General features: G+C 36.3%; 3 protein-coding genes across 4 annotated transcripts; 2 read left to right on the top strand and 1 right to left on the bottom strand.

The window, feature by feature from the left end:
* On the top strand, positions 1–3,736 carry LOC101745295 (ubiquitin-conjugating enzyme E2 J2). The gene has a single exon (XM_038018539.2). It carries the CDS (start codon positions 1,819–1,821, stop codon positions 2,482–2,484), a length of 666 nt encoding a protein of 221 aa, XP_037874467.1. The 5' UTR covers positions 1–1,818; the 3' UTR covers positions 2,485–3,736.
* Positions 3,737–6,370: 2,634 nt separating this feature from the next.
* On the bottom strand, positions 6,371–12,106 carry LOC101745145 (centrosome-associated zinc finger protein Cp190). Of its 2 annotated transcripts, none has more exons than XM_012693385.4 (2): positions 11,484–12,106; positions 6,371–11,271 (listed from the first exon to the last, which is right to left on the bottom strand). In XM_012693385.4, the coding sequence occupies exon 2, from the start codon at positions 11,211–11,213 to the stop codon at positions 7,110–7,112; it is 4,104 nt and encodes a 1,367-aa protein (XP_012548839.3). In that variant the 5' UTR covers positions 11,214–11,271; positions 11,484–12,106; the 3' UTR covers positions 6,371–7,109. The 2 variants fall into 2 exon arrangements, with proteins under 2 accessions (XP_012548839.3, XP_037874398.1); XM_038018470.2 differs by having other exon boundaries at positions 11,368–11,560.
* A 1,245-nt stretch (positions 12,107–13,351) lies between these two features.
* On the top strand, positions 13,352–16,118 carry LOC105842129 (uncharacterized). The gene is made up of 2 exons (XM_038018608.2): positions 13,352–13,678; positions 15,914–16,118. Exons 1-2 carry the CDS (start codon positions 13,352–13,354, stop codon positions 15,926–15,928), a joined length of 342 nt encoding a protein of 113 aa, XP_037874536.1. The 3' UTR covers positions 15,929–16,118.
* The last annotated feature ends 2,617 nt before the right edge of the window (positions 16,119–18,735 follow it).

Here is an 18,735-nt window from a genome sequence, read left to right as displayed (position 1 = left end):
GATTTGCTCTCTCCCCCATATTAGGTTAAGTTAGATTAGGATTAGGTTTAGGTGTGACGGCGCGCGCTGTCCCGGCACTCCACGGAGTGCAGGAGCGGCGCGCTGTCGTCGCTTAGATGTAAGTTAGATTAAGTTAGGTGTACTTTAGGTTAAGCTAGGATAAGATAAAATTGTAAAAAAAAAAAAAAAGAAAAAAAAAAAAAAAAAAAATAAAAAAAAAAAAAAAACAATATGGAGGAGAGCAGCAGCCGCCCCCGGAAGAAGAAGGAAGAAAGAAGATGAAGAAGTGAAGACAGAAATCGTCCCACCACTTACCTCGAGCCTGTATACAGTCCATCCCGCAGTGCATCACCCCTGCCTTAATAGGCGGGGAGCTACAAGTCCGGGTAGAGGGGTTTCCCCGAGGCCCGCTCCGCGCCCCCGTAAGGGGACGCGACGACCCCACGACTGCAAATTCAGTTCGAGACAGCGAGCCGACGAGTCAAGACCTCTCCAGAAGAAGAGGAGAGAGCCGTCGAACAAGAAAAGACTCGCTCCTACGCCCTGCGCCGGTCAAGCCACGAGGACCGTGTGAACGCCATACTTGAAGCCTTCGTTATTTTCCTCGAACCAATCCCAGCACCCGTTCCGCGACAGCCACTGCGGCAATACTCGAGCCACCACGTTTCAACGAGTAAGAAGTCTAAAAATCACACGTGGTGGCCGAAACCTGAGCGGTGGCCGTCCGGAATATTAACCTATTAAGTTAACCTCTGGTGTTACGTTGCTTATTTATTTAAGCTAGTAATAATAAGCTTATTAAATCAAATTTACCCGCTGATTATTGACACCGAAAGCACATTATTGGGTGGGCTAACCAAAAACCAAAATCATCCAAAGGAATCTTTTAATCTTGGAATGCCTTGCCGTAACCACAGGTTACTATGGGATACTGCATTTTGTTATACGAAAATGCAAACAATGAATTAAGAAAAAATGTGTGTTTTATTAATTAAGTAGTTATTTGTGCAATAAGAAACTTTGCTCTCGTGTAGCACACATAACTTCTACCTCAGCAGTGAGAAAGTGAGAACACATAACTTAGGAGACATAGATGAACAGGAAAAGATTGAAATAACTAATAAATTCCAAAATCTAATTTCGAAGGAGTTTGTTTTTTCACTCGCTTTTTTATACGCATGTGAAAGAGATAGAGCACAGTAAACTTCGAATGTTTCAAATTAATGGCTGAACAATGTCAGTTCGTGGCACTGAAGATTGAAAACTTAAAAAGCTACTTTGATCCAAGCTCGAATCAAAATCGCGTTTTGTTCAATGTTGTCTCACAGCAAAAGCTACATATTTGAGCTGCTGAGGTGAAAAGGTATTTTAACGGTCTATTTTGATACATATGGTCCATTCCATTTAAAGTTTTTTTTTGTGATTATAGGTTATAAGGATAAGGATAAGATAAGGATATAAGGCTATTCCATTCAAACAAAAAATATTTTGTTTTGTAAACAAAAGTAGCTCATTTAAATATCGGTTTTACAATACATGTTTGTTCACTTTTTAGAGTAGTCTGTTAGGCTTTTCTTTTAAACGCGAGATACGTTGCACTATAAGTACCATTACTGTCAACAATGTTAAATGTCTACCTTGCTTGCTCTACTCTGTGCCATTGTGATATTGCTATTTGTCGTATGTACATTACATACCCATTTATTAACTAAAACAGATTGGTTTTAAGAAATGAAAACATTTTGTATGTAGTCATTTGCTATAAAACATTTTACTCGAAGAACTGTAAACACTCAAAAGTTAACAATTCATGTGAACATGGCAAAAACAAAGGTGACAGGAGCCACTAGCAGATTGAAGCAGGATTATTTGAGGCTCAAGAATGACCCAGTACCATATGTTACGGCCGAACCTGTGCCGTCCAACATACTGGAATGGCATTACGTCGTTAAAGGGCCGGAGAAAAGTCCCTACGAAGGGGGATATTATCATGGAAAGATTATTTTCCCAAGGGAATTTCCGTTCAAACCACCTTCGATTTACATGATAACACCGAATGGCAGGTTCAAGACAAACACACGATTGTGCCTCAGTATTACAGACTTTCATCCGGACACTTGGAACCCTGCTTGGTCTATTTCTACGATCCTTACAGGTCTGTTGAGTTTTATGTTGGAGAAGACTCCTACATTGGGGTCCATTGAAACTTCAGAATACCAAAAGCGATGTTTGGCTGCAGAATCTCTAGAGATAAACATAAAAAATAAAATGTTTTGTGAATTGTTCCCTGAATATGTAGAGGAGATTGAACAGCAATTAAAACAACGACAAGAGGCAATGTTGTTGAATCAAGACAGTGGTGCAAATGAAGTAACCTCTGAGCCACAGTCTAGTATGAATTGTATTTTGACAAATCTGTTTGTTCTTGTAGCTTTTGTATGCCTTACTTACATGGTCAAACATGTTTTAGGATCATATGAATAGTCTTAAATTTATCTTATTGAGCAAAAGAAACAAAATTCACATCTGCCGGCTGGTCTTTTGTTTTTTAAATGTTTATAATTACATTTATTTGCTCTACAAATGCAATGTACATATTGTAATTTATTTTGTAAATAATTGTTATTCAATCTTGAAATAAACCCATGTTTGACCTTAAATAAAACTTGATTTTATGTAGGTAACAATGTATAGAGTTTAACATGCATTGCATGAGGAATGTCTACTAAGGTTTTGCTACTTTTACCGTGTCATTTATTTTTAAATGTATTCAACAACAAGCCTTTATTTGAAGACCGAAAGAGCTGTTAAAAATAAAGATTGAAACAAATTTATATGAATCTTGAAAAGCTGACTATAGACAGCAATACCTATGGTGATTAATAACTAGGTATACTACTATATAACTAATTTATTGAATTGGAGTAATTGTTACGTGAGTAAATTAAATTTTATGATTTTATTTAATTTTTTCAATTATTCCCTAAGAAACTAAATTTCAATGTAAAAATATATATGGTGAAATCTAATAAATTTTTGTAAGCAGGATTTCTAATAAAGGTTTTTTTTAACAAATCTTAGTAGTGTTCAACAAAATATTTAGGCATTTTCAGTATTGTATACAGTATGCATTAAATATGATTTTCTATAGTAGAAAAAGTTGAACCATGGACCTTTTAATGCTAAAGTACACAATAATAAAGCAATACAAGGTTTAAGACTTGAATGAATATATGTCAAATCACCATAAATTGAGCAAGATATGTTTTGTTATGTATCATCATACTATTTAGATTTGACCCTAAAATGTGAGCTATTAAAACTCAATTTATAAAAAAATGTCCTTACCTGAGATTGCACATCAGAAATATTTATATTTACGGAATTCACATTCAAATGCATGCTTAATTTCTTTATACTGTTCAAAACGTTTTTATGCTAAGTATATGTTACACCTATGTAATTATTGTGATTTTATGTGATGAATCTTCGTGAATTAATATAGTGGTTTGTCATTGTTAGTAAATGCTAGCCCATTTGCCTTTTGTAGTCCAACATTTAATGTTAATATCACATAGATTAATTTAGTCTTCACTGAGATAAATTATATATACATATAAAGATATGTTGGTACATTTTATGATTTCTTGAATATTATTTATATCACTTGTAATGAGCCTTGTCGTCGTTTACGAATTTCGACCATAAATCTAATAAATTTGTACGGAAAATGAAAGGCATTTTATCTACCTTTAGGTTTGTCTAAACTTTATACGTAATGGGTTTTGAGCTCACCAGCATTAACATAGAAGTTGGAAAGCACGTATTATAGTTTTTAGAACATGCATAACTATTGTTGAACTATTGAGATGAAGAAATGTTGGAAAGGATGTTGACAAAGGTTCATATTATTTTATTCTATTCATCTGCAACATTTTTCTTTATTATGACGAAATTTACTCACAGCCCAGAAATATTACTAAGACACTTTTTATATGCAGACATGCATACGGCCCACGTGATGGTGGTAGTTACCGTCGCTCATGGACGTCAGTGATGCCAAAGGTACAGCCAAGTCTGCCCATGCTGAGGGTTCTCCTCAAAGCACGTTACAATTTTTTACTTTCAGTTTCAACTTAGCAATTTCTATTTTGTGATAAATGTCCATTTCCTATTCCACGGGAAACAGAGACTCTTACACATATGTATAAAATATATACTTATTAAATACCCAGATAAGTCGATGTAGCCGAAAATGATAAGTCACCCGATACATTCGTACTGTGACTGTAATCTAGTTCGAATCCCGCAGGCAAGTACCACAAGATAGGTAGGTACATATGTATATTAATTGAGAATTAATTTTTATTTTTATTTGGTTTATATACTATATACTTATATATATTATGGCACACATAACAAGGCCGATGCTAGAATACATTAATTGAATAAAACGGTCCGATTATCCTGGTCAGGATCTTCAGGACTAAGCAAAGGGTTTTCTTAATCACACCCATGCTTGCAATAAGCATTAAATGTAAATTGTCCCTTCGTAATAATATTACGAAGACAATTTACTTCGCTTAATACTAATAAGGTGACACTTAGGTCTATGGTGACACTACAAAACTTACGTACGCCCGGTCATGACTTATGCAAGTGTAGTGTCGCTGACGCCGCTCGCACTAATTTGAAATTTTGAAACCTCTTCAAGTCATTCAATCCCGTTTTTGCAAAATAGCCGTCGGAGTACCATGGTCTTTGAAGAATGTGGATCTCCATGATGGTCTGGAACTTGACTCGATCAGTAAGTATTATATACAGTCGGCATCAATGCGCCACTTTAAGAAGGCGGTACGACACGAAAACCCTCGTGGTCGATGGAAATTACATACCGTGGATCGAACGCTAAATCGTCCTAACACATCATTACGAAAGGGCTCGGCGATTAAATTAATCCATAGACACACCCACTGAGTTTCTCGCCGGATCTTCTCAGTGGGTTGCGTTTCCGATCTGGTGGTAGATTATGCGAAGCACTGCTTTTGCTAGGGCCAATGTTCTAGGCCAGTGGCCAGCAACATCTCCGGTTTGAGCCCCGAGAGATCACCTACATGCTAGGGTAAAGCTGATATAGCCTATCAAGGCTATCAGCATAGGTAGGGAAAAAAAAACATTTTTTTACTATTTTCTATTTTTGAGTACAGCTAGCTACAAAAGTGTATTTTGGTTACTGTTATTTATTATAAATAAAATGTACTACGCTGAGTATTAGCTTTACAGCGACACTTAATGGAACTTTGAGCTCATGTCAATCGACAACAACGAAGGGCCTCATTCATGTTGATCTGTATAGGATTTGGTAACTACAGTACACAAGATTTACCTTCAGAATGTTCACCCATCTTAAAATAGATGGCTACAATACTCGTTGTCGCAGTTAGAATCGTTGAAAATTCAAGAGTAAACTGATAAAATAATAATTATTACATATAGGTACGTTTTATTTGTTTTCTTATTTAGATATTGTTTGGTCTTGTAGTTGGAGGTTACTCTACAGCAGAGCGAGCTAGATGTTCGGTCGGAGTCCATATTTTAGTTAAAACTATTTTACCTATATATTTTTTTTGCTTTTCCTACCTAAGCTGATAGCCGTGAGAGGCTATTTCAGCGTAACCTGAACTAGTAGGTGAGCTCACGGGACTCAAACCTGACGACGTTGCTAACACGAACCCAAGCAAGAGCCGTGCTTCGCAAAATCTACCACCGGATCGGAAACGCGATCCACTGAGAAACTTAGTGGGTTAATTTACTCGTCGCAAGCGACGGGTTCGACGTGAACGATGCTTGAGGTGCTTGAGGTAAAAGCACCGTTAGTGGATCGGGAGGATCCGAAATGACGTGTTTTGGGCTACGTCGATTTTATATAAATTAAAGGTCATTGGGTAGTGTTTCTTGCCTCACATGTGCGTTTGAAATAACCATAACACAGAATTAAATTCTTATTTGGGGCCACACAATGGAGTTTGCTTTATTCATTTTTGAAGTGACACTTCTTTAGGCTCTTCGAGAGTAAAATTTAACTCGCGTCGGATTAGTTACAGCTAGAGAGAAAATATATAATTTAGGAAGACCGAGAGTGAGAAAATAGACAGAGCGTCTTTCAAACCACTCGACATTGGAGAGTGGAAAAGGACAAAGCGACCTAGGTCGTTTCTTTTAAACACTGCATTCCCCATTACAAGAGAAATTTCATTTAAGAATGAAAAAATGGCGAAAACCACAATAATACACACCGCAAAGAAGTTTCACTTCTTTCCCGTGCACGAAGTTGCACGCGCACCACTTTTTATCACAATAATTAACCACATTTTTATTTTAAATTTTATTGGCGTATAGACTTAATTACATCGATCTTTAATTTTACTATAAAGCAAATACTCTATATTATAGACCGGTTATGTAATATTGCTTTTAGTTACCTTCATAGTTAGCTTTTATATTTATAACTTGACAGATCATGATGAAGGACTTATACACATTTTTAATCACAATGGTTTCGTTTCATGGTCCTCTTATACAGATAAATACAATTGTGTAAAAGTTAGAATTCTTTAGTCTAATTTACAATCACCAAGCTTAATCTAATATACATATTTTTAAAAATAAAAACCAGCTAGAACTAGTTATTTGAATGCACTATATACCAAACTGGTGCTATTTTTACAATAGAATTAAATGTTAAATGCAAGACAACCATTGGAAAAAGAATACAAAAAATATCATTGCAATGTTTAATTTTTTTTTAAACAGCATACTAGGTTCAGAAAAAGATTCAGCCAGTAGCAATATGGTTACCATATAATTTTAGGTATTACTTAATTATTTAGTGCATGATTTTTTAGTACTTATTTCAAACTAATTACTATTATTTAACTAATCATAATATTAATACTTTAAGAATAACATTGATGGGACTTGATTTGATAAAAAGTGAAATATATTTTCTTGTATAACAAATATCTCATTATTTATTCTATAATTTAAGCATTATACTACATAGTACATATTTTATGTATGAACTCAGCCCCAAAGTTCGATGCTAAGTATTAATTGATTTTACTTTCCTCATCGTCATCATCCCAATCACTGACTAAACTTTTTATTTTGTCATCTGGTTTATCGGTTTCATTATCTGGTGCAGGATCATGTGAAGCTTTTTTCTCAGCTGTTTCTAAAAGTCCACTATTTGGTTCATCTAGAATAACTTTTTCTGTACGATTATTACATTCAGTGGAAACTATCCCTTCATTTATATTTGCTAATACATTTTCGATTTGCTTAACATGTAAAGGGTCACCCATTTCTTCCCTGTTCCTTTTTGGCAGACCACTGTCAGATATTCCTTCACTGTCTTTTGTCAAGCAAATATCTGTTTTCTCATCTGCGTTTGTTAGGTCATTATGTACCTTTTCTTTGCTAACTTTTATTAGATCCTCATCATCTTTCTCATCATTCAGATTGGGTAAACCTCTATCAATATTTTGTATATTGTAATCGGGTAAATCATTTCGCAATTTTTCTTCATACTCTTTTGGTAATATATTATCAATATTTTCGTCATTGCTACTCAAATCTTCTTGCGAGTCTTCCCAGTCACTTAGCAGAGATGATATGTTATCATTTGGAATTTTAGTTGTTTGTTTGTTTGGGCTCTCAGGTTTTGCAGATTCAGTTGGCTCATTTAAATTTTCAGGTAAGAGAGACTCAGTGTTCACAGTTCCCTCTTCAATATTTTGAGGCGTTTCAGTTGATTTTGTTAATATCTCTTTAGAGTCTTCACAAATTACTTTATTATCATTGATTGCTGGTGGAGAATCGTACTCATCTTCTGACCATTCTGATGTCAATATTTGAATTTTTTCCTCAGCTGCTTTTGGTACTGCTTGCGCAGACAGTGATACTTCACATTGTACAATTTCCTCAGCTGAATCTTGACTTATAGAATCAACATTATTTTCTAAACTTAAATCTGTTTGTTGTGTAAATGTTGGACTACAAATATTCTCTTCTTTGTCTATGAGGTTTTCGCTGATATCATTTAATCCCATTTTAGTATTACAATCTAGAATAAGTTTTGATTTAGTTGAATTTTTATCAATATTCTCTAGATTTTCTTCAACTGTAGGAAGATTTTCACTTGATTCTTCTGTAAGCTGTTCATTGATGATCATGTTTTCCACTATCGTCCCTTGAGTAGGATTGCTTGAATCTGTAATGGGTGTAATTGTTGTAGCCGGCAATGTCTCACTTTGTGTGCATTTTTCATTATTTTCCTGAATTGGCTCATTTATTAATTTACTTTGTATGGTTTCTTCTACATCCATATCTACTGGTGAAGGTGGTTTAGGGGGGACTTGAACCTCAGGCGAAACAATTACACTTTGATGAGATGTCATTTGAGGTGTATTTTGTCCAGTTTTTTCTAAGTCAGCATTTGGTTTGTTACTAACAGGCATTGGAGTTATGTCATTTTCCCATTCTTGACTCTCAATTACGTGAGCATTCATGACCGGTGCAGTAGTAGTGACAGTCTCGAAGTTTTGCGTAATTATAGCTGATGATTGTATTAACTGTGTTCCTATTCCTTGTGTAGTCAGAATTTGGAATTGTTTGTTTGTGCTATCAACAGGATGGCTATAAACTACTACTATGTTTGAATTGTCCGTTACAACTGACTCTGTTACATTTAATGGGTAATTTTCTTGTATGATCATTATATCATTTGACTGAGTGTTGTCAAGTTCCATACTCGTTGATTCTACATTGGAGGTGTGGGGGTTGGATAAAACAGCTAACGTTTTGTTAGAATCACCATTATCAAAAAGAATTGGATGGTTTGCAGTCATTAATGCTTTATATTCTTCTTCATTAGAAACAACAAACTGGATGGGTTGATTTAAGTTTGTTTGCTTACTCAGGATGACATTAGATTCATTTACAGTTTCTATTAAATTTGTATAGTCTAACTGAGTTGTAGAGGTAGATGTTTGTTGCACTGGTTCTGAATGCAACATTTCTGGGATGATGAATTCTGGTTCAGCATTTTTGGTTGATCTTGGTATAAGCTGATTATCTTTCAGGATGTACTCTCTGTCATCTATCATAACAATTTCTTCATTTGTAATAACATTACTATTGTCTTCTTGAACATGACCTTTTTGCAGAGACGTAGTAACATTGTTAATTATGTTACTGTTTTCTTTGTATATTTGTTTGGGTTTAACTAAGTTGAATTCAGGATTAAGTATTTTATGCTTCTGATTTAAAGGTGCTTTTATTTCACCATTAGGAATAACATGGATATTTCCGTCTGGTTGAATTTGATAGTGTACATTAACTTCTTCATAGTCATGTGAACGAACTGGGGGAATCTCAATCTCTAACTCCAATTTAGGTTTTTTATCTTTTGATTTTTCTTCATCTGAGTCATCAATGATGCCACTCGATTTATCCTCTTTTTTGTGACATGTTTTCAGATGATTATATAGGCTGCTTTCACGTAAGAAGACTTTTAGGCAATACATACATTGAAGGTTGTGTTTTCTATCAGCAGAATATTTGTGACCTGTCCTTTGAATGTGCTGGAGAAGTAAATTTGATGAACTAAAGTGTGTAGCACAAACATTACACTGAAAGCTCACAGTTGAATGTGTTAACTTATGTTTCATTAAATATCCTTCACCCATAGCTACATAATTACATTGATTACATTTTGGGAAATTATATGTTGGTGGTGGCTCAATCCCATGTTTTGTATATAGATGGTAAAGATGATAATTTCTTTTTAATGCCTTATATCCACAATATTCACATATATTGACTACTGGTTTTTCATTGTGCACTTCAACTAGATGTCTTCGGAATTTATAATATGACATAAAATGCAATGCTTTGCCTGGTGTTCCACATATAAGGCATATCCAAGGTCCATTAATGTTCTCTGCCCCCATTGCTATTAACTTAGCTGCATGCTTTGAATCTATGACATCAGTCTCATAGGTGAAGTTAGAATCATGTCTTTCAACTTTCTGCTGAGAATTTTTCTGTTCACGAACAGTGGATTGCTTCTTTTTGTTTGGAGTGTTTAATATTTTCAATTTGATATTTTTACTACCTTTCAATAAATGAGAGTATTTCTTTAAAACTTCACTTATTATTTTAGCATGATCAAGATTTGCAGATACTTTACTGTTTTTAGTGTCTATTGTTATTTTAGGAGCATCATTCTGATCTAAAATCTGATCAAAGAGTTGATTGGAGTCCATAATTGGTTTATTCTTCTTTAAATATGTTGTTTGGAACATCTCATTTTCATCAAGTATACCACTCTCCAAGTAATTATCTTCAAAGATGTTATCAACACTTTTCTTACATTCTATAATGTCTAAAGTTGTTGTGTGTTTACTATCACTTGAAGAATTATTGAACAGACCACTTTTTTTAGAGTAACGCTTCTTAGTGTCAGGATGTACCATCAACGGTTGAGATGTATAGGATATGTTACAGAAGGAACTGTCAAACACCCCATCACCATCAAACTCTTCTGATAGCTCATATCTTGTAGGTTTTGGATCTGTCATTAGATTTTTTTTATTTTGTATATAAGGAGATGATGGACGGTACATTATTTCTTTATTTATATTCACAGGTTTATATACTTTTTTCTCTTTGCATGCACTCTTGTTGTCAAAAGCTTTACCATATGAGCGTTTATTACTAGTAGATGGAGTAGGTTCAGAGCTTTTATGTTTTGGAGCATAGCACTGTGGATTCTGACTGGCACGGTGAGCTTTCAGAAGTTTAGTTAGCACAGGCATTTTCATAATGAGAGAAGTTTGGTAAAGTTTCTCAAGTAAATCCAACCTGAACTCTAATTGTCCAGTGTACATGAAGTTCACTATAGGTACAACGACATCAGCCTGAAGATCGTCCGGCATCACGAGACAATCTTCATACATTTCGCATGTTCTCTCCAAAACTTCAAAATATTCTGTACAAGCATTTAAAACCAGTCTGTGGACTTTCAACTGTGCGTTGTCTTGGAATTGTAGCGTTAAATCACAATAGTCAGTGCGGTTAAAGAAATGTTTTAACCTTTGGAGGAAATAAATTCCCCAGTTATCCACTTTCACTTGCCTTAACTCCGACATAGCGGCGGTTTCAATGTTTTTTCATTATAGGTTATATTTGCAGTATATATATCTCATCCTGAAACAGTTATTCGCTTTAATAAATTTGTTTTCCGAGATAATTAAAAACCAAGACAAAAGTATTTCAATGAAACGCTAAAGTGATTGATTTTACATTTAGATACAAATTCAAAGCGTTGCTGTCCGATTGATGCCACAAAGAAGCCATTGATAATATCATTTTCAGTTAAATTTTCCGCCAAAATCTTTTTATTGTTTCAAAGTACTTACGAGTGAAAATCAAAATATCGTAGTTTGTATTTCAATTACTTGACTTCAACACGACTCTACACAGTTTTACTTCACTAAATTTGACCGAAGTTGACAGCGAATACGTAAGATGGCGCCATGATAATTTTCTCATGAAAAGTCCAAGCTTGTTTGACCCTGATCTACATCAATTGATGTCCAATTATGTTCATGATTGTGTAAAAAAAAAAAGAAAAATGTAAGGTGTCTTACAAGGTATTTAATACGTAAATTTATATCCAGAAAAATTTGCAAATTTAAGTATAAACTATGTTTTTCATTTATATTCACTTAAATTGATAAATAGTACGGCACTTGACTGCGCGAGATATGAGTAGCGCCCTCTATAAAACCTATTGATTGGATGCGCTCTTTACAGCTTAGCATTAAATGGGCTAGCAGATGACGTTTCGAACCTGTACATTTAATATAAGAATTCTATTAAAACATAGGTAACTGTAATATGTCAATAGATGGCTCTGTTTATTTTATGTTAACTTCAAATCATAGGAATGATGCATTATGCATTGCCAAATTACATTTTGAATCCTTAACTTTTGCAAGTAAATTGTTTTGAGTTATTTAAGCATTGCTACCTATGACGTTTCATTGGTTGAATTTTTTTCAATTTATTAGATATGAAGTTTTGGTGCCTTTTTCTGATTTTAAAATGAAAGATTAATCAAATCAAATCAAATCAAAAAATTTTTATTCAACATAAATGAAAGTACATACTTGTTGAACGTCAAAAGAACTACCGCCAATTCACAAGAACTAGCCTCCGTCCTGAGAAGAATTGGCAAGAAACTCAGCGGGCATGTCTTTTTTTTTACATATAAAATTATTATTTATTTATTTTTTAATATTATTATTTTTTTAAATATGAATTTTTTACACTGAGTATTATAACGTAACAATTACTACAATATTGAAATGCCTGGAGCGAGCAACTCATTCCCACTTTGTGCAATCTTCTAGATAATCATTGACTTTATAGTAAGCTTTATTGCACAGATGTTCTTTAATAGTTTTCTTAAACCTATGTATATGTAGGTTCTGAACATCATGTGGGATTTTGTTGTACAGGCGCACAGACAAACACCCGAATGAATTTCGTATCTTATGTAACCTACTCATCGGCACAACAAGCTTGTGTTTGTTCCTAGTATTTCTATTATGTATGTCCGACTGTTTAGGAAACTCCTCAATATGTTTACGAACATACATCAAATTTTCAAAAATGTACTGGGATGGCATAGTGAGAACTTTAATTTCTTTAAATTTCTCCCTCAGGGATTCCCTTGAGTGCATGTTATAAATAGCACGTATAGCTCTTTTCTGCAGAATAAATATCATTTCTACATCGGCCGCATTGCCCCATAGCAAAATGCCATAGGACATGACACTGTGGAAGTAACTAAAGTAAACTAAACGAGCCGTGTCCGCGTTTGTTAACATTTGTAACGGACGTGACGTCAGCTGTCATGCCCTGCCGCCAGCCAAGCCGCCAAGCCATATTAACACGCCCCCTTCCGCCACCGCCGCCGCCGCCAGCCAAAGCCAACGAAGGGGGGATAGTGTTAATAAAACAAGCCATGCCAGCCATTTCTACCTGCTTTCTGCATTCTTGCACAAATAAAAGAACTTGTCGTTACGCTGCTGGTTTTTATTGTCACATCATTTGCAACAATCAGAAGTGGCATAAAGAAATGAAACAACGTCATATACACGCTTAGATCTCTCGGTCTTCTGACAAATTTGAAGAAGATGAAACTCCTATTCCACTGGCGAGGAAGGTGTTGAAAAATTGCTTCAGAAGGAGGTCCACAAGGCGATACTTGAGCTACAGGATGAAGAACCTGGAACAATCAAATCAAAGGGACTTCGACGTCGTCGGACCAAGAGCGCCTGCCGCCCTGTCCTTCCATCATTCTGGTTCACGTGGAGGGAAACTAGAAGAGCAGCAACGTGGTTGCGCTCCACTGCAGCACTACGAGTTTCACGGCGCTTCACGAACTCCACGGCTACGAGCTTCCTTCTCCCTGCCTGCGACGCTGCTGCGCGGCGAAGACGGCTACATCAAAGTCATCAACATGGGCTCGGAGACCATCATGTGGCCGCCGGGCGAGATCCTGCCGAGGGCCAACAGCTGCGAGGAGCCACAGCCAAACAGCCAGGTGTGTTGCATTTCTACTTGCCCTAGCCATGCCATTACAAATATTTCGAGATTTGAGGGTAAAAAAAAAAAAAAAAAAAGGAGCCATTAAATAATAAGGGTCATTCAGATTTAAAAAACACAGTATAAGCATTACTTTGCTACGAATACACATGATTTAGGTATTGCCAATTTAGTCCAAATGCAAATTAAGCTTACTAGTGATCAGCCCGTGTATTGCCACCTTTACTTTCTCATAATGAACAAACGATAGTTAAATCTAAAGCCAATTAACTTTTAGATGCCGGCATTATAAAATAATGCTCAGTGTGCGATAGTTTATTGGTTATGTTTCTTTAGAAAGTTTATGCACGCAAGTCACTGCGGCCTGTTATGTACTTTAGCCGGGTTACTAGGAAGAAAGAGAGTGTGTATCATAGTTAAGAGCTCAAAACCTGGCGGTCGTACAATCGCTTCGTAGGTTCTGTGTTTATGAAGTAGGTAAACATGATATAGTAGAAACTGATTGTACTGTGGTTTGTGCTACGCTTACCAAACGCGACATTATACCACGCATTGCGCGATGGTGAGTTTTGAAAGAAGATTATGACATTAGTGTTGAGTATAGACCTGGTGAACGTATGGAACATTTGTAGGCGCGCTTAATAGGCATCCTGTTGACATGATGAACGTGAATCGTCTTAAAGTTACTGATTGATTCTGTACTGTGCAATGTCAGGACGAAAAGCTTAGTTCGATTATAAAGCAATCTATACTAGCATTATAAAGCTGAAGAGTTTGTTTGTTTGAACGCGCTAGTCTCGAGAACTGCTGGTCCGATTTGAAAAATTCATTCAGTGTTAAATAACCCATTTATTGAGGAAGATTAGCTAAGACCGCTAAGACCAATACAAGCGGAGCACCAATAAAGAATGTTTCAAAATCGGGTTATTTTCCCTTTGGAGAGCTTCCGGTGCGTGCGCTGCAGAAACTGTTATAATTTCGCTAGCTAAAATAATGTGGCAGAATTATTCCCCTTTAAAAGATCTAAAAAAAAAAAAATGTCCGCGACAGCATATGTCTATATGTTAAGGTTGGCTCACTATAACTTTTTTTATGCTAACCAAATTTGTTCTAAAATAAAGTATTATTTGTGAACTTATATTCCACGCGGACGAAGTCGCGCTGACTCGCGGTCCCTTGGGCTAAATGGAAAATTGTATACATGCACTATGACTACATTGGTCACGTGGATCTAAATCATCGTAAAAAATACAGTATATATCCGATCTCTAAACCATCTGATACTATGCGCATGGTACAAATAGATAACATGCTGCCCTTCTGTAGGACATCTAAAGGGCACCAACCAGTACATTATCGTAATGAAAGATGCGTTGTCTAAATTTGTGATAGCTGAACTAACGCGTACTGTAAATTCAATCGGGACCATTCGTGCATTGAAAAATATATTAATAGGGTTTGTCCAGATACCCGAATCACGTGGTGACAGACTACGGGAAAGCTTTTACGAGTAGGTACTTTAAAAAAATATACCAGAAGATAAACAGTTTAGGCATACGTTAAACGGTATTGCTTGTCCGCGCGGTAATTGGCCAGGTTGAACAAACTAAACATACAATTTTATGTGTTGCGGGCAACTGATCCTAGTGAAGCTACAAATAATTTAGTGAACTCCGTCAATTGAGGCACAAACAACACAATTAAAAGTAACAGCGGCTACAAGCCTTGTGATTTAATCTTTGCGCGCTCTGGTAGGTCAATATGTGATGTTTCGATTCCTGGTCTCGAACCAGAAACTGTGGACGCACGGCGTAAGATAGCTGCAGCTAGGATAAAACAAGCGAGTACAATAATAACACACAACATTAATATAAAAAAAAAGCTCATGTTTATAGGAAAAGGCATTTTGTATCGTAGAGACAGGCGCCAACTGGTTAGTAGCGCCGCTAGGATTAATACCAAATTAGACGATTTATACTCAGGTCCGTATGTAGTAACTAAAGTAGTAGGTAACAATTGTTATCGAATTAGAAGTATATCTAAAAGGTTTACGAAGTTATAAAAACTTCACTGGCCTGGTATCAACAGATTCATTAAAGCCCTATAAAAGTATAGCCCATGTGTCCGATAGCGCTAGTAGTTCCGATGAGCAGCTCGAAACTGAAGACCTTATTGATTTATTTGAGAACTAAATGTTTTTGTGTGTTCCCCATTGCGGGAGCAATTGTTGCAGGATGGCCGAATGTAACGGACGTGACGTCAGCTGTCATGCCCTGCCGCCAGCCAAGCCGCCAAGCCATATTAACACGCCCCCTTCCGCCACCGCCGCCGCCGCCAGCCAAAGCCAACGAAGGGGGGATAGTGTTAATAAAACAAGCCATGCCAGCCATTTCTACCTGCTTTCTGCATTCTTGCACAAATAAAAGAACTTGTCGTTACGCTGCTGGTTTTTATTGTCACATCATTTGCAACACATTCTAATTTTTTTTACTGCGTATGCTGCAGAGCTGAGCTTACTCGCCAATTTATGAATATGAGGTCCCCACTGCAGTTTGGAGTCCACTGTTATACCAAGAAATACGGTTGACTCAACAAGCTCCAATGATTCCTCAGAAACAATTACATCACTATCCACTTGTCTCACATTTAAAGATGGTTTAATACATTTTAAAGTAAATTTAATACATTTAGTTTTCTTACTATTCAATAATAGGTTATTGATACGGAACCAATGAACCACACACGAAATCGCATCATTCACTTCGTCATAGACTTGTAGTTGTCGTTTAATTTTAAATAATAAAGATGTATCATCTGCGAATAATACGACCTCGTGTCGGGACTCAATAAAACTAGGTAAATCGTTTATATATATTAGAAATAAAAAAGGACCCAAAATGGAACCCTGAGGTACACCCATTTTCAACAAGGTGCCTGAAGATCTATTACCTTTCACATCTACTGTTTGTATCCGTCCTGATAAATAGGAAGTAATAAGTTCCAATGCACCATCCCTAATACCATAGTGATGTAGTTTCCTCACCAATGTTTCATGTTCAACACAGTCAAATGCTTTGGATAAGTCACAGAAAATTCCAAGACAATCATGCGATTCCTCCCAAGATTTAAAAATATTTTTGACTAGATAAGCACCTGCATCAGTTGTAGAGCGACCCCTGGTAAACCCGAATTGTTTATTATATTATACTAGCTGACCCGGCAAACATTGTTTTGCCATATATAAGATTTCTAGGGAATTTTAGTGTAGTAAAAAAATGTTAGGGGTGGACAACCCTAATCACTTAGGGTTATGAAAAATAGATAGTAGCCGATTCTCAGGCTTTCTGAATATGCACAAAAAATTTCATGAGAATCGGTCGAGCGGTTTCGGAGGAGTATGGGAACGAAAACTGTGACACGAGAATTTTATATATTAGATTATATTAATGGGGTAGCGATCTCACAAGCGATGATTTTGCTGTCTTATTTATTTATAGGTTTCGGTACGCTTATTTATAGCACTGTCTACCTAACGGAAAATGGTCACCGATGCTCATGGGTTCGGAATAAGCCTCATTTGAAAAGATTTTCAAATGTCTGTTTATCTGGCAATTCGGTTATTTCGGAGATTTACAGGTATAGTGTCAAGTCTAATTAAAAATCAGTATTAAATAAATCCAGGGGGAAGAAAGAGGTTTTTTCCCTTTCTATTTGCTTGGGGCTATTCCAGCTACGCGCGGCCGGATCGGTGAGCTCACGGCCTCAATCTGAGAGAATTTGTACCTACTTCGCAGTATCTACCATCGGGTTCGAATCGCGACCTACTGAGAAGATCAGTCAGAAACTCCGTAGTCTATGGGTTGGTTCGCTCGTCTAACTCTTTGTCGTAATCGACGAGGTTAACGACCGGTGCTTGAAGAGCCTAAAAGCACCGAGAGTGGATCCTGCAAGAAATGTTTCGGGCTACAGCGGCTGCGATGCCCCGTCGTTCGGCTCGATTATTTAGAGGTATCACATACCTCACATACCACGGTGCTCAGACTGCTATCGCGCGTGAGCATACACTACACTCGCATAGGTCATGACGGTATGTATGAAAGTTTTGTAGTGTCACCTAATTACAAAATACCATAGCAATGCATAAAGTGTCCGTACCGATTCGTAGGTAGCAGTGGCGTAGCTAGGTAACCAAGGGCCCTGGGGCAAATTAAAAAATGGGGCCTCACTGTTATGTAAGCTGATTAGGTTTTATCAAATAAAAATATGAAATTTACAAATACTTTAAAAATGCTAAGCTACTTAAGCTATTTTTTGTGCACTGCAGGGCAGGTAATAAAAATATTAAACAGTAACAACTTAATAGGTTGGGGAAAAAGTCTTTTCGCATTATAGTATGTATGAACTTGTAATAAAATCTCTTTGGCTATAATATTTGTAAATGGCTGGTTTTGGTATCATTAAAAGTTTAAATTTTAAAGAAGATAATTCCAAATTCAAATTAGGAAAATGTGTGATTTTTATTTATTTTTCGCAATGTCAAGATGAGTGATAGATTCAGATGAAGAAATTCGATACATTTTTAAAAATTTTACTACAAAAAAGGTAAAAATGCCACGCAAGCTGCGAAATAAATTTGCGATGTTTATGGACCTAGTGTAGTGTCTGTGAGAGTAACATAAATTTGGTTTAAGCGTTTTCAATCCGGAAATTTTGATGTCAAAGATGCATGACGCTCTGGTCGCCCTATTACGGATAAAATGGATGCCATTTTTGAAAAAGTGGAGCAAGATCGGCATATCAGTAGTTACGACGTAGCTGAAGAACTGGGAATTGACCACAAAACAGTTTTGGCGCATTTGAAAAAAACTGGGTACACAAAAATATTTGGGTACCTCACGAGCTCAGTAAAAGAAACCTAATGAACCGTGTACTCATTTGTGATCCTTTATTACGACGAAATGAAACCGAACCATTTTTGAAGAAGCTTATAACTGGTGATGAAAAGTGGATCACGTACGACAAGAACGTGCGAAAAAGGTCATGGTCAAAGGCCGG

This window comes from Bombyx mori, chromosome 21, assembly GCF_030269925.1.
Source record: "Bombyx mori chromosome 21, ASM3026992v2".
Classification (NCBI taxonomy): domain Eukaryota; kingdom Metazoa; phylum Arthropoda; class Insecta; order Lepidoptera; family Bombycidae; genus Bombyx; species Bombyx mori.
This window is presented reverse-complemented; position numbering and strand designations above follow the sequence as displayed.

Excerpts from the sequence above, each read along its gene's own strand:
- LOC105842129 (XM_038018608.2), top strand. The coding sequence starts at position 13,352 with ATGAAGAACCTGGAACAATCAAATCAAAGGGACTTCGACGTCGTCGGA.
- LOC101745145 (XM_012693385.4), bottom strand. The coding sequence starts at position 11,213 with ATGTCGGAGTTAAGGCAAGTGAAAGTGGATAACTGGGGAATTTATTTC.
- LOC101745295 (XM_038018539.2), top strand. The coding sequence starts at position 1,819 with ATGGCAAAAACAAAGGTGACAGGAGCCACTAGCAGATTGAAGCAGGAT.